This window comes from Rhipicephalus sanguineus, chromosome 7, assembly GCF_013339695.2.
Source record: "Rhipicephalus sanguineus isolate Rsan-2018 chromosome 7, BIME_Rsan_1.4, whole genome shotgun sequence".
Classification (NCBI taxonomy): Eukaryota; Metazoa; Arthropoda; class Arachnida; order Ixodida; family Ixodidae; genus Rhipicephalus; species Rhipicephalus sanguineus.
Genome location: NC_051182.1, coordinates 43,586,830 through 43,612,376, shown reverse-complemented (window position 1 = coordinate 43,612,376; position 25,547 = coordinate 43,586,830). Strand labels below are relative to the sequence as shown.

The 25,547-nt window shown below is 44.7% G+C and overlaps 1 protein-coding gene and 1 pseudogene across 1 annotated transcript in view; both read right to left on the bottom strand.

Annotated features, from left to right (window-relative positions):
* Positions 1-1,787, bottom strand: part of LOC119398657 (fatty acid synthase-like) — a 144,935-nt gene extending 143,148 nt beyond the window's left edge. Inside the window, exon 1 of the mRNA XM_049417380.1 lies at positions 1,655-1,787. Within this exon, the coding sequence (XP_049273337.1) occupies positions 1,655-1,787 (133 nt within the window). The remainder of the gene's footprint in view (positions 1-1,654) is intronic.
* Positions 1,788-1,793: 6 nt separating this feature from the next.
* The window catches only part of LOC119399419 (fatty acid synthase-like), a 131,459-nt pseudogene continuing 107,705 nt past the window's right edge, over positions 1,794-25,547 (bottom strand).

Genomic DNA, 25,547 nt, shown 5'->3' with positions numbered 1-25,547 from the left:
TCCCACGTCCACTTTATTGAGTTTTTTGTGTACGTGTGACCTTGCGATTGTTAGCCTGTGTCATTAGTAGCCATGGCGGTAAGTGTGCAGTACTCTGGCCAGCGAGCGTCACGTAGCACGCGATCTTTTTTACGAGATGGCAGCCCACCAAGAAGAACGCATAAAGTGTTTCGGGACTAAGGGAAGTAATTCACAGCACTTCTTTTTGGGGAGTGTGTTTTCGCATTGGTGAGGCGGCTTCGCTAATGATATGTCGACATCATGATTAGCTGAAATATTCTCTGACGAAAAGCTTTAGCGAAAGTCATTTTTGCGAATGCAGACCTAAACTCTTGTTATACAGAACAAAAGAAGGGAGACACATAAAGAGTTCGTTTGGGTGTTGGACACAACAAAATGAAGGTTCCGTCCCCGCTTTTGGTTAGCTGCTTCTAAGGCAAATCACTTAAGTGGCTTAAGTGTCGCACTCCCGTTTGCGACATTTGCGCGAATCTTTGCGATACGTTGAGGTGACGTAATGTCTCGCAAGGGCTTCCAAATGTCCCAGAGTCTCCTAAATCCTCGCAAAGTCTCGTCATAAACCCACGTGGACTTTTCCGAGCGATGACCTCACATCATAATCGCTCGGACAAGGTCACGTGGGTTATCGACACGATATCATCGCTCGGACAGCAAGTACGTTACATGATGACGTCACATCACGATGCCATTTGATGTCATCGTGACCACGCAGTTCGCCAATATATTTCTGACGTCAATGTCACGTCATGAGATGTCGTCTTATGATGTCGTCGTCCCGTGACATCGTCGCTTGGTCAAAGGTGGGCGCATCACGGAGGCAGTGCAAAACCACTGCAGGTGCAGAAAGCCTATGGTGCCCCCGATACTGGAGGCAGCGGAAAACAACTTTAGGCGCAGAACGCTCGCCTAATGGGGGAGGGGAGTAAAAATACAATCGAATGAGAAGAATAGGAAGATGGCTTTCGCCATCGACGTGTGTTAGGCGAATGTATGGGGCACTGTGTGCATTTTTTGTCATTATTCATTTCTTTCCAATTATGTAATATTCAGTAGACTACAGTTAGAAATTACAGGTAACCCCCTATACCTATGCCTGCATGTGAAGCTAGCTGATGTCACTTCGACGAGATTACATTGAGAAGCGCTGTGGCTGTTCGATAGATAGAGACAGTCTTCCTTTGTCTCAAACGTAGCCTACATGTGCTCTGCCACAATGGCTGTCTCCCGTAAACGCAAAGCGTAAAAAATCATGCTTAGTGAACCGGCTATATTTTAAAGGTACGGCAACAAACTGGGATATCCGCAGGTGCATACACAAATATCTCGAAAGCAGACTGCAGTAAATAGGTGGCATAAGTAATCATTGGCCGCATTGTGCTCACTTATCCTTTCCGATGCTGCTGAAGCAATTCTGCCATGTAATATCCTGGATTCTCTGTCTGCCTGGTGTACTCCGTGTGCGTATTTGCAGAAAATTACCTTGCGGATATCGACGTTAAAATAACACACAATGTGTCGTGTTGCTTGTAAAGCAGAAGCAACTGGCTTTGCATTTACTTTGTAGCACTGCCGGAGTTTCTCCCGTAACATGTTACGCAACGCTCTGCAGAATTAAAAAGCTTCCCAAGCACACCTGGAGGCCATCGCAAGTCATCCTCTGTGACCATTTCCACACCCGCATAGAGCTTTTGCTTGAACTCGACCAGGTGATCCGCTTGCGGAAAGTAGGCCGAGAAGCCGGAGATAACGATGTCGTCGCCCTTCATGGTAGCCTAGGCTGAAACATTGAAGAAAAAAGGAAGTCCATTGTAGAGAACGTACGGATTCGCTTTGTGCTGTACTCGCGTGTGAAAGCCCCAAAACAGCGCAACGCACCAGTGAAGCCGCCAATGAAAGTTATCATTCGCGCCTTCGAGGTGTACAGTGCGATGGCTGCAACAAGCAAAAACAGGCAAAATAGACGCTTAGAAGCGCTGTCCTGCGACTGAATTTTGATATAAAAAGCACTAAACTGTGTAAAGGATTAATTTTGCTGAGCTATAGATAGCTCGGCCAAATGAGATAAAGCCTGACCGAAAGTCCTAGACATTAAAGCTTGAGGGAAACGAGCACCGAGCTAACAGCACGCACGCCACGCAGAAGTAACTGGGCGGAGGAGCCAAAATGGCGGCCACGCTACGCGAAGGCCGAGGAGATGGCTTAGCCCTTTCAAAAGCTGACACCACCCTAAGCGGGGGCGTGCGCATCGAGGCACTCTAGCGCAACAAGCCCTCCTCCCCCTTTCCCTAGGAGAGCTTGCGCACCCTCTGTGAGTGCGCAGTGATTTCCAATGTCATCCATTTCGAGGGGACTTTCGCTTTCGCGAGGCGTTCAGCCGCCAACGACGAACCGCGGTGGTTCGACATTGTGCTAACAGGTGTCGGCGTCGTTCGTCGTGAGGAAAATCGGCGTTGCCAATGAGCGAAATTTCGAGATATTTGCAAATAAATAATAAAATGTTCGGTTTTAGAGAGAATCGAAACCGAGACTTCTGCGTCGCAAGCAGGCATTCTACTACAGAGCAACGTCATTGTTTGAAACTGTGTCGGAAAAAACACTATGTAGGGAAGGAGTCTCCTTAGCGCATCTAATATTGCGTGACAGAAGCGAGGAATAGCGCCAGGCTTCAATACATGTACATTGCGCAACGAGCGGCTGTTTTAAAGGTCCACATATTACAAAGCGCTCGGACATATTTGATCGTCATCAGCAGCAAAATAATCAACAAAGTGCGCAGTGCTGTAGGTTCGCATGTGGCCTTGCGGCCTCGTAGTGGGCCCTTGGCAGATTCGCAAAAGGAAGGAATATGGCGGTGTGGGCACTGCTCAACTGTACTTGCAGTGGGCATTCTAGGATAGTTTAAAACAGCCAATGCTACGCACGCAGACGCTCGTTTCCTTGCCGGACGGTTGAGGCATGCACCGAGAACCGAAGCCAGGCCAGCAGTTGAGCAGGCGATGGGCTCGGGGTCCGATTACGTTATCGTATTCTACTCTTGAAGGCGAATCTGAAAAGTTTTCCCAGTTTCTTTTTTCTTCTGGGTTTGCTGTCATTCAGTCTAGATTCACACAATTTTGCACGCCATCGCGCTTACAGCGTGTCCAGTATTCCTTCCTTCATGTCTGCTTGCAAAGTAATTGCCTGCTCGGACTCGTTAGAGAACTTTGTGATGGTAGCGAAGTTAATATTTCTATTACCGAAAAGCAGGTGTTTTAGGTGCCTGCTGACTGCCGTCCTGAGTTTACTGGCCTATTTAACGATGCACTCGTGCTGATTACTTAGAGGTTTCCTGACTGCGTCCTAATTAGAAGTGGCGATTTCAATTACACTGGAATACACTCCTGAACACAACCGCTGGTTCACAGTCTAGCCGGCCTGAACGCGTTTGTTTTGTAGACTTACTTCACGATCGTGATTTCAAGCAACAACCTCAATACATGAGGTTAGTGCAATGCAATGTCTGTTAGTATCCCAAAAACTTTATATTTCTTGCTAAAGCCATATTACCTTAATCCAAAAACAACCCATTGACGTTGCTTTAGCTGCTTAACATCACAGCTATTTATACACTTTGCTAGTTGCAGTTTTTGCTTGCCGCTGTTGTAATTGGTGGCAGTTGCTGCTCTTCTTGCCGACGAGCTAGCAAGTCGCCATCTATAACCACAAGAACTTCAATAAGAAGCCTCCGCACGATGGTGCAAATTTCGTTGGGGCGTTCTACGTTGCCTGCAAACGTATAACAGTTTTCGCAATACCGGATCACCAGGCAGGTGTACAGCAGTAAAAACGCTGGCAGCGACATTTTTTGCTAAGCATAGCGTTTACGTAGAAAATATTTAAACTGCAGTGACTTTTACATTCTACATATTTGGTGGCGTAAAGCTTACGTAAGCGACATGCTCAATAATGCACATTTTTTTGCAATATTTCTACGAGAGAACATGTGCAGCCCAGACACGTCTCAGACGTACAATTGTATACATTTGTACGGTGGCGCTTTGTACAACTGTATTCAGTTGTACAAAGCGGCACTGGACACTGCCGCTATTCCCAATATATTGCACTTATGGCTCCATTTACCTGGTTGTTAGGTACAGTAAAAGCATTTCGGAAGACTACAAATGGAAAACAAACACATCTGAGTTCAAAACAAAAGCGGTTCCGTATCAAGCACAGTGAATAAGTATAGAAACCAACACAGGCGCCGCCGCCAAGACCTAATAATAATTGTTGCGCTTTACGTCCCAAACCCACGGTATGATTACGAGAGATGCCGTAGTGGATGGCTCCGGAAATTTCGACAACCTGGAGTTTTAAAACCTAACACGGGCCTCTAGCATTTCGCATCCTTCAAAATGCGGCAGCGGGGACCTTCGAGTCAGCAGTTAAGCACCATTACCATCAGACCATCGCGGCGGCTAACCCCTGATAGCTGTGGCAGTTAAGAATTTAAGGTAAAACCAAAGCAAGTTCAGTGGCTATGGAAAATAGCGCAAATCCACTGGTTCGGCGGTTCATGAGAAAAACGGATCATCTTTGCAGAGCAATTTTTCTCCAGTCCCTTTCCGAACACCTGTAAGAAGACTCCTAATAATTTCCGTTATTATACTGCAAACCCAATTTCACTATTTTACTATGTAGTAAGCAACGTTTTCGTTACTGCATACTCCAGGCACGTGCAAATTATTGTATATTTGCTCTCAACATCGCCTTGACATAACAATGAAGTCAAGTGGAATATATGTCCGCAAACAGTAGCAGAAATGATGCAGACAGGTAAAAGCGAAGATAAAGCAGAGAGTTTAATTTGGCTGTACGGTTAAGACTTATTGCAGTACGCGGACAGGAAAAAACAATAGACACATAGGTAATATATGGGATGGAAACGAATGACAGCTTAGAAAGAGCTTGTGCTAACATTCAAATTATGATTTTAATTACTCATTGAATAAAACAAAAAGAGAGGTGTGCCAAGATAGCTTATGTTAGCTGAATGTTCTGTTAGATGCCGCATCGGTACCGGTGCTGCATCTTATTTGCATATAAGCCAATCTCATAGCATGTAAATCAAAGTTACATCCACGAGGCTCGTCAAGTCACCGATGTGTGAAATCCGCGAGACGCAAAGCAACCACAGTCTTGCATTCTTCAGATTGCGTAACTAACCACAACGCAAGAGAAACTTCGATAACGACACTGCAGAGGCATCAGAATTTGTGCAGAGAACGCCGCACGCATTGGAGTGCCTCGCACGGGAGATTAGCTAAGAGCAAAGTGTCATGGCACTGACACAACCAAAAGAAAGAAAACGAGAAAACGAAAGGTCGGCTAGACGTTCGCGCGCTTGTCCGTCGAGACGACGTGAGCGCTACCACGTGACTCTGCTCCATCAATAGGGATGCTCAGAGCTCATCGCCTGCCCTCCCTTGAACACTCTGGCGGAAAAAATAAGATAATGTCACTGCCTTTAGTTTAATGCCGGTGGCTTAGTGGCAACAGCATCAGCTTGAGAAGTGGAGTTCAGTCAGCGTTTATTGTTTCGTGCGGAGATATTGCGATCGCAGTATCTTGTATCTTATGATACAAGATATATTCTTCAATGCATCGGAAATACAGATACTGATACACGTTTTGCGAGAAGTATTGCGAAACAGATACAAGATACACAAAGAGTATCTAAGATAATATCTAAGATATATGTATCTTCGATACTGCCCAGCAACCGTACCTATCATAGTTACAGCATATGGCATACTATGTGCACTAGAACGCTTCCCTCCTAAAGGGACACTACAGGCAAATATTAAGTCGACGTTGATTGTTGAAATAACGGTCCAGAAACCTCGTACTGCTACTTTTGTGCCAAGGAAGTGCTGATTTTGAAATGAAATCACGTTTTAGTGGTCCGCATCGCTTTAGCGCACTTCAAGTCACCCGCCTGAAAGCGGTGTTTGTCACGTCACTGCCGCCGTACCCAACGTTGTCCGCCTTTGCTGCGCAGCGGCGTGCACTGGCGGTGGTCCGCATCGCGTTAGCGCACTACAAATAACCCGCCTGAAAGCGGTGTTTCTCACGGGAGAGGTTCTTCGCAGTACGTTCCACATGGGTTTCCTTTGCGCATGCGTGGCTAGGCCGTCGCCATACCGTCGCCTAGCATGTGACACGCGCCTTGCGAGTGCGGCCAAGCACCGGTATGTCGGGCGTGTGGTAGTACGGTCCTTAGAACTTGTTGAAGGCAGATTTCGTGCCACTTTTCCTGCGGCGCGGGGCACTGTGAAGCCTGCTGTGGCGACAACACCTGAAGAAGATGAAGAAGAGCGACTGACATTTGCGTGCGGCAGATGCTGCCGTATTTACGGCGTTTACCGTACGGAGGTGCTAAGATGTCCCAATGAAACGGCCTGTACTGAAGTGCAATAAGAACTCAGGGTATCTTATGCATTCGCCTGAGACGACTGGAAGGTGAAAGCCATCACGACGGTGTTCTAGATGGATTACCAACCCGTTCAAATACTCACGTTAATAGGCCTAGTTGCTGCATAACTTTGCAGGTAAGAACCTCCGCACAAACAATGACAAATTAGAGAGATGAGACGATCCCTGCCGCAGTGCGTGTGTTCCTGCCTGGTCAGCACTGGAGTTTTCACCTTCAAAATGTACTGAATCAACATTTGTATCGGATGGAGTGGAATAGCACAAGCACAGACTCTTAATATTCTCGTGAAGTGAGGTGCGTGGGTCGCGGGCGGCTGCGGATGCCTGCGTGCAGCGCATATAAGCGCCCATCGTAGCAGCTGCACGCCCAATTCTTCTTTCAAATGTGCCCGCGTGGGAGCCTTCGCCTCCTTTTCCCATTCTTATAAGCTTGATTTCGGCTGTTGTAGAGCGACATTTTTAGTTGGGTGCTCGTAGCCGTCGGCGTGCGGCGTCTACTAGAGCGCGATGCCCATATTTTCCAAGGCCAGGCGTTCGCGTGAGGCGGGTGCCAGCGCGCGCTGCCCATGGTTGCCAGGCGTGGCCACGCATGCGCAAAGGAGACCCATGTGGAACGTACTAAAAATCCTCTCCCGTTTCTCACGTCACTGTTGCCGTGCCCAACGCTGCCCGCCTTTACTGCGCGGCGGTGCACACTGGCGGCGGGCGCCATTCGGGCATCCAGCAACATCACATGCATGCGGCATTTTGTCGAACTTTCTGTCACAGCGACTTTCACGAGCGCGCAAAACACACGCGGCAGCCCGCGATATCAAAAGTACCACTGAGACGCGACCGCGAGAGAAAAGCAGGGTGCCAGGTGAAGCGCAGTTCGGCCAAAACGGAGCCTTTGAACCACGCGCGCCGTTCCCCATGGCAAAGCCAAAGAGGTTCTTTTTTTCATGAATCAAACAAACACGAACAAGCAGCATTTTATTACACACTATGATGCACGGGAGGTTCTATTTTTATTGCAGCTAGCTTGATTACGAGTGATAAATTGTAGTCGAACTCTCTCACGTCATCGGGATCATTTCCAAAATGTCCCGCTCGTGGCGCTCATCGTGTGATACATTTAGCTTAATTTCTCGGTAAGTTAGGCACTATAATATTGCCGTTTTAGACGTTGCCATACATTGAGCTTTCACTCTGACATAAATTGTTATTTGCTTTTATAGTCCCTTTAAAAGAAGTCTAGTGTCCCGATGACATCATGGCTAAAATTCTACAGCGTTCAGTAATAGTTCAACAATCCATCGACACAGGTTGCGTACCAGAAGACTGGAGATTGAAATTACCGTTTATAACACCGACATTTTAATCCGGTAACAGTTTCCTTCCAAGCAACTATAGACCCATCTCATTAACCTCAATTAGCTGCGACTTAATGGAAACTATACTACCCAAACGATAGCAACCTACTCCTCCTTAACTAGCATGGTTTCAAGAAGACCTGACCTGCCAAGCTCCTGTCTTCAAATTACTGGCTGATCATCTTACACTGCACTCATCCCTGTATGTCAACGCAATCTTGGTTGACTTTTCGAAGGCATGTGACCACGTCCACTAGAACCGTTTCGTTTCAAAAACGCGAATTCTTCAACTAGATCTGAAAACAACCAATCTATCGAAGAGTTCCTAACAAACCGTAAATAGTTCGCCCAAATAAAAAAACATATTTATTTATTTATTTATTTCAGAATACCTCACAAGCCCCATAAGAGGCATATGGTGAGGGTGGCATACAGTACAATTCAATACATTGTATATGAACATTTCTACAGAGTGCAAATTACAGGACAGTAGAATAAAATGGCATAGAATAAAGTAACATGTAGAAAAGAGATTAATAGATAACTATACGTGCCAGCAAGAAAGAAGAAAAAAACTATTTGTTTGTGCACGACATAGTAAGTATTGCGTAGGAGTAATATAATACGAATTACAGCCACAATACACAATATAACAGCACCCATACAATTGCGTCCTTGTAAAAAAACAAAAAAAAATGTGTGACAGTGGTATGAAAAGACAGACGCCATAAGTTTGAAAAGCACCCTTGCAATAGCTTATCAAAAAAGAAGTTATACAAATAAAAAATTAAGGGTACTAAGTGAAGTGTATGGAAAAATGTTCAACTGAAGACAAAAGGAGTCGTGATCTCTAAGTGAAGCAATGGAATAAAGCGTCATATCAGGAGTACGACAGTGATCACTGTTGGACCCACTTCTATTTATAATCTATATTAATGACACAGCGGCCGACGTACATGCGTCAATTAGAATATTCAGAGACGACTGCCCAGTGTATAAAAAAATAATGCGCCCTACCGACATTGCTCATCTACAGTTCGGTGTTCCGTATGGCATATGCAGATCAATATAGGTAAAACACTCAAGTTTAGCAAGGCAACTAATTCTCAGGTCATTCGTACGCAGTTAACAATATCACAATTGATTGAATTTCGGTATTTAAATACTTAGGTATAAAATTCAATTCGATCTTAATAGGCCATGATCATACAGAGTACAAAAATTCTAAACCCTTAAGGAAAGCCGGCCTCCTGAAGCAGCGCTTTCATCTCGCGACCGGTGACACAAGGTTATTAGGGTAGAACTCGCTTATCCTTCCTTCGTTAGACTGCGCATCTACTGTTTGACATCCCCATCATGTCACCTGGACTAACCACCTCGATGCTGTCAAAACAAAGCAGCCCGGGTCATCTTGTCATTTTATTCGCGATTTCAAAGTGTCACACAACCTAAAGACACACTCAATTTCCCTCACTCGCCGTGCACCGAACACTTACTCGGCTATTGTTCTTTCACACCATGTACCATAGCAACAGGTCTTTTTGGTGACCTTTTTTTTTCAGCGCATCTCGTCTAGGTTAGGCCACGCATATAAAGTCGAACAAGTTTTTTCGCACACTGAAAAATACTAGAAGAGACCTCTTGTATTATCAATATATCAATGCAGTTCACTTCAGTCTAGCATTGCCGCTATCAGTGGTTAACACCTTTATCAGTAAGCACTCGACACGCTTCACGAGCGTGACATTTTTTTCAATAGTTCCTTGCGTTTACACGATGTGGTTGTCTGATTGCCATTTATTTCAGAAACTGTACAAACCTGAGCGTTATCCACCTGATGTTCTCAGCAGTTTGTGGAATGTTGCGTACAATTCATCGAAAAAAATTTGGTACTGCACTATCTTTGTTATTATTGCCAGACGGTTCATTTTTGCATCGCATTTATACAGTTTGTTTTTCGGTGTGGTTTGTCTGCATTGTGATTAAATCTTTTGCTCTTTTCATCCTCCTCCCCACAACCTCTATGTAATACGCTTCAGACATATATGGTATCAAAAACAAAATAGATATTAGAACCCAATGCGTTGTTAGATGACCGTGTTTCAGAGGACTTTCCTAGGTGCAAGATAAATCGTTAGTAAATTTTCTAGGCTCAATAAACTGAGGACAATTTTATTCGGTGTGGATGTGGCGAAATTTGGCGTCATTTGCGGGCACACCCGGAATCATTAAATTTGCTCTGAAACACTGAACTCGCGACGTAAAGATGCTTCGTTGCACAATCGTTTGGCACTAAACCTACAATCCTAGATGCGGATTTCTTTCATTTATATTCTACATTCTTTCGTACATTCACATTCTTCGTGTCGGCAGTATGGAGCGCCGACCAATGTTGGTTGTGAAGGAATTAAAGTTAATCAAGAGTGCAACTATCACTTAAAAATTAAAAGATTTACTCAGAATGACTTCACCAAATGTATTTTCTGGCAAGTTTTATCAAGGGTTTCGAGTAGTTCACACAAACCAGTAGCTCCCAACATTGACTTCCCTCTAGCTCAACGAGGCATACGAGATCAGTGAAGAACACACGGCTGCAGAAGCAGTTGATCTTCGACGAATGTGAGTTTATTGCAAGCATGAAATATACTGACTTACACACAATAGATTTTAGAGAAAGGCTCCTTTGCACATGCACAGGTATTTTCTATTCTAGCTCCGAATATAAGTCTTCAAAATGTGGTGCTATACCTGAATGATGCGCGCAGTCACCTATTCACACTCAGTGAACTTGACCTTCAAATGCAACGAAGCTAGTAGCAGGAATAACGTCAATTTTGTCCCAAAAGATCGACAATGTGGTGCTCAAGAATGTGTATTAAGACTTACCTTGTGTAATAGTCTGCTATGACCAATGCACAAAGCCTGTGGATAAACCTCTATGGGTTCCCTGCATTTTATTCTCAGTGCGTTACCGTCCCAACCTGCCAGTCAGACGTCAAGTTGACGAGTATGACACGTTAAGGTTAAAGAGGATATTCTGTGCTGTCTAATACAGCTGTGAAAGGAGCCACGCCGAGGGCAATGGCGCCGTAGTAGTGGGAATGAGAGAAAGTCTGCGGGGACAACAATAAATTACGGATGTTCTCGGAACGTGCTCTAATAGAGCGGACAAAACACGTTCACCACACCTAAAACGTAGAACGGCATCGTCGATGCACCGTCAAAACTCTCAAGGCTGATGGTTTCCAGCAGTGAGATTGACGAGTAGGTCACAACTAAATGTAAAAAGGGGATTGTCACACTGCACAAATTGTGAATGTGGCAGACAAAAGACGGATACCTTGAGATGTTATTTAATACAAAAAACAGACAAATAACTGGTCACCACGGGTTGTTCTTCATTAAAACATTTTCTGATAAGAATTTCGTATCTAGTTAGTTACGAATGAGATAACAGTAAGTATGCCTTAAAAGAAACTCGCAGATAAATGTTCTTCAAATACTTCATGTAGCAGGCAGCACAGACATCGAAACGCTTGTGACGAAACGGCGCGATATTACTCAAATGCGCTCTTATATAACTGGCCTAAATATTATCTGATGAGCTGATCAGTGAGGTAACTTGAGTTTGTTGGTGCAGAAGTAACTATGGCAATAGTGCGCCATCCAAAGGGTGACAAAACGTTGCTAGTAATTGTTGCATGCACTGCAGCACTTAAAGTTTATTTTATGAAATCCTGTTTGTCGGAAAAAGCTGATCATGTCCATCAGAAGTACAAGTGAATCCTATCCGGTCTAGTTGTATGAGTAACTATGAAGGTATGTGTAATGCCGAAGTGTTTCTGTTTTTCTCCTTGTGTTTCTGCATGTGTGCGCGTGATTAGAACGTATAGGTACTACTCTTAAAGGCACACGGCCATAATTGGACGTTCGCTTTACCTCTAGCAATTAATCACTGCGAGTGATGTGCGTGTGCCCCATTACAAGTTGACAGAGGATTACTCCAATCCCGCACTCTTTATAATGAGATGCGCTCCGTGCGCTGTGGTCTCGTTTATTAGAAGTTTATAATTTTATTCTGGATTCTATTCGCGTTGTGATTTGAAGGCTAGTGCGCTGTCCATGCCATTTCTGATAGGAATGTTACGTTTTGAAATACTGAAATGTAGACCATGCCTGATGACGTCAAGGTTACGCGAAACAACAACGAAACACTCATTGCTGAAACTAGGAAGCTATGACATGAAACTGAAGAAATGCATCAGTGCTCACTGGGAAAACTTCCAAAAAATTGTGCGCCTGATAAGGGAGATCCCTTTCAAACTGTCCGGAAGCTTTGTGCAGCAGTGGCTAGACAGTTACCACTGTGATGCGTTGAAATTTGCCAGAGAGGGAACAAAAATGTCTTGCGTAAAATGCATGAGTAGATCTGCGGCGGCGCGCGAAGAATATATATATATATATATATATATATATATATATATAATATATATATATATATAAATATATATATATATATATATATATATATATATATATATATATATATATATATATATATATATATATATATATATATATATATATAATATATATATATATATAAATATATATATATATATATATATATATATATATATATATATATATATATATATATATATATATATATATATATATATATATATATATATATATATATATGAAAGAAAACTAGTCACAGTGAAAAACATAACAACATTTATTCTGAGCTTTCGGCCGGGGACCGGCCTTTATCAAAGAATGCATTCGTACATGGCGTACGGGTTTAAGTACAGATTTTGTCAATACATAGATGTAGACACACCATCGTGATTCGTTGGACTATGACATGGGAGGGGCCAGTACAACAACAAGAACAGCAAAACAACAACAAGAACAGCAAACAAATCCCAGGGAGAGAGCGACACGCATACAAGGTGACACGCACAGCATTGCCCTCTGTGAAGAGTAGAGTATAGGCGGGGTCAGAATATACACAAAATAAATAACAAACAGCGAAACGAACCTACGTGTGTGGTTCGGAACGAGAGGCGGAGGGGAAAAAAAGAAAAAAATGAGAAAGATGCGAACGCACTTACCACGCTAAATGGGGAGTCCCATCAACTACGGGACTAAAGGAGAATATGCTCACGGACGCCGGATGTAAACGTGCCGCACGCGTTTCCTTGATACCTTCAAAAAGCGCGTCAAAAGCAGTTAAGTGTTTGCCCGTCCATGCGCCTTTTAGAGAAGGGGGTTCGGTATGGCTTTTGAAGTCGACCGGTCTCCGCGGGCATCTTGCAGTTGCTCGCGGTAATGACCATAGCCCTCCCTCAAAAAGAAGGATACGACTCACCGGTGAACAAGATTGAGGACAGCTGCTGTTAGGTGCAATGTGTGGGCACATGACATATTTCTTTCAATCAAGAGACATGATAAACATATACATATACATGTACAGGGTCGACCACCTCTAAGCTGAACACCTCATTAGTATTCAAGACCTCATTGAAGCTGTTGTTTAATACATAATTCCGAAAATCATTACTGTGTTTGTCGACACCATGATTAGACGTTTTATAACGGGCATTGCACTCGTGAAGTATAAGAAACGTACTAGTTTTACCGGTTTGAATACTAATGAGGTGTTCAGCTTAGATGTGGTCGACCCTGTACATATCCGTACATGCACAATACTAATGAGGTGTTCAGCTTAGATGTGGTCGACCCTGTACATATCCGTACATGCACACACACATATAGATAGATACGGATATACATACACATGCACATACGTACTCATATGAACCAACAACCGATGTTCAAGCGAGAAAAAAAAAGGAGGGGGGAGTACCGCATTCGTACTTGCAGGAGGGGGGGAACGAGACCGCACGTAATACCCGTAATCACAGTACCAAACTTAATGACATATGTATTTATCAAGAAATGGGTCCAGGCTCGAATAGCACAATGCGCGACGTGTGTAATCACATGTGTACATGCATGCACATCAGGGTAAACGGATGCTTCAAATTCTGCATCCCGAGTACAAAAGATTCTTGGGAATCGGTCACCTAGTTGCCGGCAGAATCAAATTTTTCGGGTTCGTTGCAGGTCAAGCATGATAGTCGGCCTATGCTTTCATTTATGCCACCAGAGACACTGTTAAATTTGTGGATCAGGTATGATTCACGAGCCTCTCGGTCATAATGGGTTTTGAAATTGGATTGGAGTACCGCCGCGGAAAATGTATGGAAGGGGTGGCCAAGGTTATTAACATGTTTAGATAGAGGAAGGTGCGGTAGAGCCTTTACGTGTGCTCTGTGATTATTGATTCTCATCCTGAACGCAGTCTCAGTTTGACCAATGTACTGTGCATGACATAAGGTGCACTCGAGAAGGTAGATTATGTTCGCGCTGTCACAGTTGAAGTTGCCTCTTATCTGATAAGAAAACGAAGACGTGGTACTTGTGACGGTGGATACCTTGTTCATCATTGGACAGAGTTTGCACCTAGGCTTGTCGCAGGGGCCGCCGCCTGTGAATTCAGGAGTGTCGACTTTAGAGGACGTTACAATATCTCTAATGTTCTTTGCCCGGTTCCGGGAAAACACATCGTAACTTGTCGCTTTCAAGTAGAATGTTGTGGTGCCTTCTGAGGATGCGGTTTATGTTAGGCGGGGAAGCTGAATATGTTAGAATGACATTGGGAGTAGTATTTGCGGGTTCGGATTCTGTCTTCTTTATCAGGTGGCGGCGGTCCTTCTTTTCAGATTTCCTAATAGCATCGTTAATGACAGACTGTGGGTATTGTTGCCGTGTGAGGTCAGTGCTTAGTTGTTGACAGTTGGAGGCGAAGTCGGCCTGGTCAGAACAAATACGCCTAAACCGAAGAGAGTGGCTGTACGGTATGCCGAGTTTACAGTGCTTGACGTGGTTGCTGCTAAAATGAAGGTATTGGTGTCGGTCGGTTGGCTTCCTATACACTGAGGTCACGAGCTTATGGTCTGATACTTTCACTGAAACGTCAAGGAAGTTAATGGTAGAGGCCGAATATGAATGGGAGAATGAAATATTCTCGTGGGCATTGTTGGAAGCACTTATGAAATTCCTGAGTTTCTCTTACCCGTGGCACCAAATGAGAAAGATATCATCGATGAACCTTCGATAAAAAAGGGGTCGGAATGGGGTGCTGCTTAAAAAATCAGACTCAAGTTTGCCCATAAAAATATTGGCATAGTTGGGGCCTATCTTTGTTCCCATCGAGGTTCCATTAGTTTGGACATAGTGCGTGTTGTTAAACTCGAAGTTGTTCATCTCCAGAACGAGCTTCAGAAGTGTTCTGAGAGTTCCGCCGTCAATTGAGCTGTTCTGGGGTGATTCTTCGTACGCCTGAACAACAGATTGATTGCCATCCGAATGAGGAATGTTCGTGTACAAAGATGAGACGTCAAGTGTAACCAGCAGACTATCCTTAGGTATAACCAGATCAATAATATCAGCCAGAAAATGGTTGGTGTCTTTGACATAGGAAGGTAATGTTGGAGGAATGTCTTTGATTAGGCTATCGATGGAACTGGATATTGGTTCAGTTACTGTTTCTATGCCGGAAATAATGGGTCTGCCTGGATTGCCTTCTTTGTGTATTTTGGGAAGCATGTAGAATCTTCCAGGAACTGGACTTAAAGCTTGAAGTGACGCTGCAGTTTTTTGGGTAATCTTTTTGTTTTTAACAAGTGTCGCCAATGTCTGGCGCACTTCGCTTTTGAAGTGAGTCGTCTGATCGGTATCAGTTAAACTATAGAAGGAAGTGTCGCTTAGCTGTTTGCGGGCCTCACTAATGTAGTCCTGTTGGTTCATGATAACAATCGCACCACCTTTGTCAGCGGGCTTGATTATTATGTCCGAACGTTCGCTTAGACCCTGTAGTGCCTTCTCCTCACTCTTAGAGAGATTTTTTTGGTATGACGATTGGTTCCTGTATTCGGATAGAATGTCACGTTGGACTGCTTTGATGTAGATGTCTAAGCATTTCTCCCGTTGGGAAGGAGGAGTCCAATGACGCAGTGATGGTAGCCTAATGTCAACGTTCGTTTCCTGTGTTCTGCCATAGTAGTACTCGTTTAGCCTCAGTGTGCGCGCGAAGTTATCAAGATCCTTGTAGAGTTGAAACTCGTCCAATCTGCCAGTTACGGGACAAAAACTTAAGCCTTTTGATAAAACACGCTGTTCATCACCCGTGAGTGGGATGTCGGAAAGATTTAATATATTGCACTGTTTGGGTTGTGACGCATTGTCACCAGGAACCCCCCTTTGGACCGGAGAATGTCGATACCCAGAAGATTGCATTGTTTCAGGAGGCTGAGTTATTCCGTCCCGAAGAAGCTTTTTCCGCTTTGATGTTGCCATTAGGTGCTCTTTGTCTTTTGTGAATTTTTCTAAAAGGTGGATTTCAGAGGTCGTCAAGCAATTTTGCTGAGTGAATTTCTTTTCCTCGCTAAGCAGAAGTTGTAGTTGAGAACTGTCATGCTGAATAACTATGTCTAAAAGCTGTCTCGATGCTCCGTGAAGGCACTATGCCCACCTAGCTTTGAGGTCTGACGGCATGTTTGACGCGGCTGGTTGGACGCTAATACGCAGACCTTTTGGAATAACGTCATGCGTGTGATACAGATTTAAAGTTTTTACATGGGACTGATATCTGATTCTTTTTTCAAGTAATTTTCTGGCCTTTAAAAACTCTCGCGACACTGGAGGCAAGTTATCAACACAAGGGTCACCTTTTTCGTCTTCACCTAGTCAGTTTCTGGGGGTGGTCCGCACAATCGCCGCAAACATAGTTATTCAGCAGACATAGTTATTCAGCATGACAGTTCTCAACTACAACTTCTGCTTAGCGAGGAAAAGAAATTCACTCAACAAAATTGCTTGACGACCTCTGAAATCCACCTTTTAGAAAAATTCACAAAAGACAAAGAGAACCAAATGGCAACAACAAAGCGGAAAAAGATTCTTCGGGACGGAATAACTCAGCCTCCTGAAACAATGCAATCTTCTGGGTTTCGACATTCTCTGGTCCAAAGGGGGGTTCTTGGTGACAATGCGTCACAACCCAAACAGTGCAATATAGTAAATCTTTCCGACACCCCACTCACGGGTGATGAACAGCGTGTTTTATCAAAAGGCTTAAGTTTTCGTCCCGTAACTGGCAGATTGGACGAGTTTCAACTCTACAAGGACCTTGATAACTTCGCGCGCACACTGAGGCTAAACGAGTACTACTATGGCAGAACACAGGAAACGAACGTTGACATTAGGCTACCATCACTACGTCATTGGACTCCTCCTTCCCAACGGGAGAAATGCTTAGACATCTACATCAAAGCAGTCCAACGTGACATTCTATCCGAATACAGGAACCAATCGCCATACCAAAAAAATCTCTCTAAGAGTGAGGAGAAGGCACTACAGGGTCTAAGCGAACGTTCGGACATAATAATCAAGCCCGCTGACAAAGGTGGTGCGATTGTTATCATGAACCAACAGGACTACATTAGTGAGGCCCGCAAACAGCTAAGCGACACTTCCTTCTATAGTTTAACTGATACCGATCAGACGACTCACTTCAAAAGCGAAGTGCGCCAGACATTGGCGACACTTGTTAAAAACAAAAAGATTACCCAAAAAACTGCAGCGTCACTTTAAGCTTTAAGTCCAGTTCCTGGAAGATTCTACATGCTTCCCAAAATACACAAAGAAGGCAATCCAGGCAGACCCATTATTTCCGGCATAGGAACAGTAACTGAACCAATATCCAGTTTCATCGATAGCCTAATCAAAGACATTCCTCCAACATTACCTTCCTATGTCAAAGACACCAACCATTTTCTGGCTGATATTATTGATCTGGTTATACCTAAGGATAGTCTGCTGGTTACACTTGACGTCTCATCTTTGTACACGAACATTCCTCATTCGGATGGCATTCAATCTCTTGTTCAGGCGTACGAAGATTCACCCCAGAACAGTTCAATTGACGGCAGAACTCTCAGAACACTTCTGAAGCTCGTTCTGGAGATGAACAACTTCGAGTTTAACAACACGCACTATGTCCAAACTAATGGAACCTCGATGGGAACAAAGATAGGCCCCAACTATGCCAATATTTTTATGGGCAAACTTGAGTCTGATTTTTTAAGCAGCACCCCATTCCGACCCCTTTTTATCGAAGGTTCATCGATGATATCATTTGGTGCCACGGGGAAGAGAAACTCAGGAGTTTCATAAGTGCTTTCAACAATGCCCACGAGAATATTTCATTCTCCCATTCATATTCGGCCTCTACCATTAACTTCCTTGACGTTTCAGTGAAAATATCAGACCATAAGCTCGAGGAAGCCAACCGACCGACACCAATACCTTCATTTTAGCAGCAACCACGTCAAGCACTGTAAACTCGGCATACCGTACAGCCAGTCTCTTCGGTTTAGGCGTACTTGTTCTGACCAGGCCGACTTCGCCTCCAACTGTCAACAACTAAGCACTGACCTCACACGGCAACAATACCCACAGTCAGTCATTAACGATGCTATTAGGAAATCTGAAAAGAAGGACCGCCGCCACCTGATAAAGAAGACAGAATCCGAACCCGCAAATACCACTCCCAATGTCATTCTAACATATTCAGCTTCCCCGCGTAACATAAACCGCATCCTCAGGAGGCACCACAACATTCTACTTGAAAGCGACAAGTTACGATGTGTTTTCCCGGAACCTCCACGCGTTGTCTACAGACGGGCAAAGAACATTAGAGATATTGTAACGTCCTCTAAAGTCAACACTCCTGAATTCACAGGCCTCGGCCCCTGCAACAAGCCTAGGTGCAAACTCTGTCCAATGATGAACAAAGTATCCACCGTCACAAGTACCACGTCTTCGTTTTCTTATCAGATAAGAGGCAACTTCAACTGTGACAGCGCGAACATAATCTACCTTCTCGAGTGCACCTTATGTCATGCACAGTACATTGGTCAAACTGAGACTGCGTTCAGGATGAGAATCAATAATCACAGAGCACACGTAAAGGCTCTACCGCACCTTCCTCTATCTAAACATGTTAATAACCTTGGCCACCCCTTCCATACATTTTCCGCGGCGGTACTCCAATCCAATTTCAAAACCCATTATGACCGAGAGGCTCGTGAATCATACCTGATCCACAAATTTAACAGTGTCTCTGGCGGCATAAATGAAAGCATAGGCCGACTATCATGCTTGACCTGCAACGAACCCGAAATATTTGATTCTGCCGGCAACTAGGTGACCGATTCCCAAGAAACTTTCGTACTCGGGATGCAGAATTTGAAGCATCCGTTTACCCTGATGTGCATGCATGTACACATGTGATTACACACGTCGCGCATTGTGCTATTCGAGCCTGGACCCATTTCTTGATAAATACATATGTCATTAAGTTTGGTACTGTGATTACGGGTATTACGTGCGTGCTCGTTCCCCCCTTCCTGCAAGTACGAATGCGGTACCCCCCCTCCTTTTTTTTCTCGCTTGAAAATCGGTTGTTGGTTCATATGAGTACGTATGTGCATGTGTATGTATATCCGTATGTATCTATATGTGTGTGTGCATGTACGGATATGTACATGTATATGTATATGTTTATCATGTCTCTTGATTGAAAGAAATATGTCATGTGCCCACACATTGCGCCTAACAGCAGCTGTCCTCAATCTTGTTCACCGGCGAATCGTATCCTTCTTTTTGAGGGAGGGCTATGGTCATTACCGCGAGCAACTGCAAGATGCCCGCGGAGACCGGTCGACTTCAAAAGCCATACCGAACCCCCTTCTCTAAAAGGCGCATGGATGGGCAAACACTTAACTGCTTTTGACGCGCTTTTTGAAGGTAGCAAGGAAACGCGTGCGGCACGTTTACATCCGGCGTCCGTGAGCATATTCTCCTTTAGTCCCGTAGTTGATGGGACTCCCCATTTAGCGTGGTAAGTGCGTTCGCATCTTTTTCATTTTTTTCTTTTTTTCCCCTCCGACTCTCGTTCCGAACCACACACGTAGGTTCGTTTCGCTGTTTGTTATTTATTTTGTGTATATTCTGACCCCGCCTATACTCTACTCTTCACAGAGTGCAATGCTGTGTGTGTCACCTTGTATGCGTGTCGCTCTCTCCCTGGGATTTGTTTGCTGTTCTTGTTGTTGTACTGGCCCCTCCCATGTCATAGTCCAACGAATCACGATGGTGTGTCTACATCTATGTATTGACAAAATCTGTACTTAAACCCGTACGCCATGTACGAATGCATTCTTTGATAAAGGCCGGTCCCCGGCCGAAAGCTCAGAATAAATGTTGTTATGTTTTTCACTGTGACTAGTTTTCTTTCATATAATTAAACCAATAGCCAGGAACATTCTTTCGAAACCATATATATATATATATATATATATATATATATATATATATATATATATATATATATATATATATATATATATATATATATATATTGACTAATATCACGAAGCACTTCCCTTTGCTACATAATAATGTATGACGCAAGAGAATATACGTCAGTCTTGCGATATAATAACCTTGCATAAGCGAATGAAAATAAAGAACAATAGTGCCCAAGATTGGTTTGATCGCGTGATACTGTTTTGCTCACAGAACTGAAATTAAAACTGAATAAAATCAAGCATCTCTTGGAAGCGGAGCATATATTTCCCATTGTCCGTCTCTATTAGTTAAAATGTACTACAATCCAAGACAATTCTGGGCGGAAATGAACAATTAATCTAATAACACCAAAGTGAAATGCTAATTATTATTGCGCGTTTTTCTGAAGGCAAGACGGATGTAGACTCCCTAGCAGAAATGTGTTTTTTTTTTCAATATTTGCAACGAGGTGTTTCAAAATAGCAGCAGTGGTTGCACTAACGCTGTTAGCTCGTACAAAAATGACCAGTGCCAGTACTCTGTCCGGTTGCTACACTGGTTTGAACGAATCCCATTTCCAGAATTGAAAACGTTGTCGTAGCTTCGATAAATGGCTTCCGCTGAGCATGGTGCTTCTATCGGGGCGTTATCACTCGCATTTAACATTACGGAAATGTAAAAAAAAACTGGTGTCATTTGTTCTATTTTCCTCTAACCTTAAACACGCACTTATACTCCCTGTTCACATAGGTGAAGCTGTTAGGGACATAGCAAGCTGCCGTGATATATTTGTTCAACCCAAATAATCGAAAGGCCTCCTTAAATTTCTCATTAATACACAGTTCGCAGGCCTTCTAAAAAACTCACGGGATACCCTACGCACTCAGCTAAAACGACTGGAGGGCGAAATTCATCTTATTTTTTTTCTCACTCGACTGCGTTGATCATACCCCGCCACATTCCGGAGGCTTTCTGCACTTAACGCGGTTTTTCACTGCCTCCAGGATCGGAGGTACCTCACCTGGTTTTGCACTGCCTCGGTGATCGGCCCACCATTGACCAAGCTACCATGTCATGTGATGGCGTCATCATAAAACGTCACGTTACGTCATCGTGACATCACTTTCTAACTTGCTCGCGCACACGCGTGAGAGCGTGCTTTTTCTTCAGCGCGACCAGCTTTTCGTTGAATCTCTTTGGCCGGTGTTGCGAAAAGATGTGAGACACGCGCTTCACGTGTCGTCAGAGCTCTCGTCGGGACGAGCGAAGAGCGGAAGCACATAAAGTGGTCCTGAACCGCATTTCGAAGTACTCATCGAACACCCTCGTATCGGAGGGCATTGCACCACGAATGGATTGCCGCGTAAATTTCTCGAATCCACCAACGAGCCGAATTACACAGATTTGTAGCGCGCTTCGAGCGCTTTCTCTCTTCTGTCCACCCGACGAGCGCGGTGGCAGCTACACAGGTAGGGATGGCATTGGGAACAGTAATTAGGTGAGCGCGCGTCATGACCTCGGGCGCGCGTGATGCAAAGGATCCCACTAACCCGGTGTGATTCCTGTGGGCGAGTGCGGCTACTGCGTATGGTTAGCACACTATAGGCACCGTCCACTGACCAGAAGGAGCTGCGTTGCTCGCTGTGGGCCGTCTCAAGTTGGCTGATATTGGCCGCTACGGGCAGGCAGAAAACAGACGCTCGCACGCGTCCCCCTTCTGGTCCGGCTACTGTCTGCACACTCATGCAGAGGCGGAGGGACGCGCATCGCGTTTGATTTTGTCCCTGGGCCGTCTCAACGTTGCTTTCTTTATCCGCTAGGCTGTTCTGGCGCTGCAGTCACACCTGAGAACTCGACTGCACGGTGCCTATACTGAGCGCAGCGCCGCCCTGTGGCGGCACTCTGCGCCAAGAAGCGCATCTGATCTAAACGCCGCTCGTGATTTATGCCGGCCATTGACCAACCGCGGCATAAAGGCAGAAACCCAAACCTGTTCTGACTATGCTACGATAGTCTGACATTTTCATAGCGGCCAGTAGTGAGGTAGGACGAAGTCCACTCTGAAATTCGGTTCAGTGCGAATTTATTTGACTCAGTACAGGAATATGTTGAGACAACGTGGCTACGTCATTCGATGTGTGAGATTAGGTTTGTCATCCTTAATAGGCATTACTCCATTGCTGCCCTCTCATGATGCACTGGCTGTCTCATGATGGTGCGCACACCTGGTCATGAGGAAGTCTTGTGAAAGCCATTGCTTGCATTGGGCTTCAAGGGCTTTGCTCTAAATCTGAAACGCACAAAAGGATAATAGACACTACGATATTGCATATAGAATTTCCGGTCTGGTGGCCTAGCTATTGTAGTAGTTAAGATGACTGCACGATTACGCCATGGAATCGGTGTTTAGTTAATACGGCTAAAACGTTTTTTTTTTTTCTTCAACAAGAAATTCGCCCGTCAGTGGGATTAATAATGACTGCCTGCCGTAATGGATAAAAATAGAGAGACCTACTGACAGGCGTGTAACGTACCAGTTTTATAAGTAGCAAGAACAGCATGCGAAGACATCCACACAACGTACAGACGGTTCCCCTGTTAAAGGTAACGCCTGCGTCCACGGCACGTTTGGATTTCACCCTCTCGCAAAAGCAAAGTGACGTATATTTGCATGAGATTACTTGTGGTTGATATTTCTGGCTCCTTTTGGCACATTAGTGCAGTGCATGAAGATTATTTGCTGATCCACCTGCTGTTAGAGGACCACCAAGATGAATGGTGTTCATTCGAGTGTTCCCTTGAACAGTGGACCGCACTGTACATTTTGAAGAGTTTTCAGATGATGTCACGCAGGCTACATTCATCTCCATTTCACAGTGTCTACTGTGATACTCCAAAAGGAAACGAAACTAATAAAAGTAACTCGTACATCTTAACCGTTCTTTTGTACAGGTTTGTCTACTCATATGGTGCACATGGCTGAGCGTGACCAGGCTGCATGGAGGAAGAATGCATCCAGCGCAGCCGCGCATCGAAGCGAAGTGGCGCAGGCGCGCAGAGACCCATGGGAGGTGATTCTCCTCATATGCTACAGTGCTGGAGCCATTTGGAGAGCGCCGCTCTTGCTTTGTTGCAGAACAGCAAGAGCGGCGCACCACTGTGCGCCTACACCGCTCCGCTTTATCGCACGGGCGCGCCGGATGCCCTGGCGCTCCGCATAGCGCTGCTACGCTGAGCCGTGTTCGCTCTATACGAGTGGACAACCCTGTGCAACATTAAAATCTCGATAACGTCAGCACCTGCGATACCCAGGTCGTAGACTGAGAAATGTTAGGTGCATCACTAGCATAGGTCGGCAGAAAAGTTGGAGCTCACTCAGACTCTCTCAGCAAATATATTCTGATCTGAGGGCTCACTCGGAATCAGACTCACCAAAATTTTCATCAACCGGACTCACACTTACTCACACTAACTAAAGTCTTTTTCAGCCGGACTCACTGGACTCAAACTTACGAACGTTTTACTCAGTCGGACTCACTCAGACTCACACTCACCGCTTGACTGGAGCCTGAGTGAGTCGACACATGCATCCGTAAGCGTAAAACGGCCTTTTTTTTAGGTTTATGGTGTCAATGCCATTCAATGCCGATATCTCACATAATCGGTGCTCTACGATACGTCTTTTCATTTTATACCTTCAGATACAGGCTATGATTATTCCAGTAATTTAATAAGGACATTTTTATGAAATACCCGGCTCACGCGAGATATTTATATCAAGAACTTTCAGTGAAAGAGTTTTCGGGGGAGGTCATGGCACCCCTCCCAAATCACGTCTCCGACCAATAAATATTCAGTTGGCGCATGAACGGGAGTGCGTTGAGATAGGTGCTAATAGGTTTGAGTACAAACGTAAGCCGATATAAGGCTGATAGTAATTCTGAAGATGAGTAGATAGGGCCATAGGCCGGCAATAAAAGGTGGAGTATACTGAGACTCCCCAATATTTTCCTCAACATGAATCACACGGACTCAGACTCACCAAAAGTTTCCTCACCGGGACTCACTCGGATCCAAACTCACCAAATTATTCTTCACCCAGACTCACTCAGACTAAGACTCACGGGCCGATCTGAGTCTTAGTGAGTCTGAGTGAGTCGACCCATGAGTGAGCTTGCCGATCTATGATCACTAAGAAGAGTCATTCAAGGCGATGATTAAGTCGCCTTTATATACGGAAAATTTTCCAGCAATACCTAAGGCTACATGTTGACGCGTCACAACACGCGAGGGAATGGCTGCTGCGGCAAGGCTCTCACAATGCTGACCTGTCTAGCGGATCTACTGGAATTTCTAGCATAGTGCACGTGCGACATTGAGTGCACAAAACAGTGTCTATATGGGAAGTCAATAGCTGTTCTAAACGGGCATTAATCCTAGCTAGATCTAGCTTGATGTTTGTGTTCTTTCCTGTTGCTGTATAGGAGGAACGTTCCTGGCGCAACGCTCTCAGCAGCGCCGGAGGCCAGCGCCGCGCTTGGTCATTCGCACAGCCGGTTAAGAGCAACGTCACGATGCGTCTTCACTGGTTCTTCGCTTCACCAACCGTACGCACTGCGCACAGCTGGCGCACTTCGTGCTGCGTTTATATACCTAGACACCGCAAACTTTCTAGCTCTCATGGTGAAGGGCGAAAGCGTGTTCTGATGTTACAGCAGGCACCAAAATCGTTGATTCTTAGATAATGGCGGTTATTTAGATGTATGGAGATTTTTAACAATAAATATTGCTACTTATCGGCGCATGTAGTGCCTTGTATGGCTGCATGTTCGGCGTCGTGCGCTTCCTCGAGAACACGCGCGAAAATTCCCATCCTTCATTGTGGATAAAGCTTCCAAGGGGCAGTTGGCATCGCTTCAAGGCTATTCGCTCTGCCATGTTTTAACGAAAAACACGAGCCAGGACGTAGAAAGAGAAAGAGTGAAGCACTTACTAACGCATGATTCCTGCGTCCGATATGCTTCTCTTTCTTACTTAGCCATGTGACACGTAGCCGGGTAAGTGACACGGCTGAACGTGTCTTCTTCATTGCTTTTATTCTTCAGTTTTTTTTAACTTTCCTCTTGCACAGCTGGCCGTCGCACCGGCCCCGGCATGTGCGTGTTAGTACGCGCATGCGGCTGTTCGTTTTTTCAGTGAAGGACTCGAAAGCTA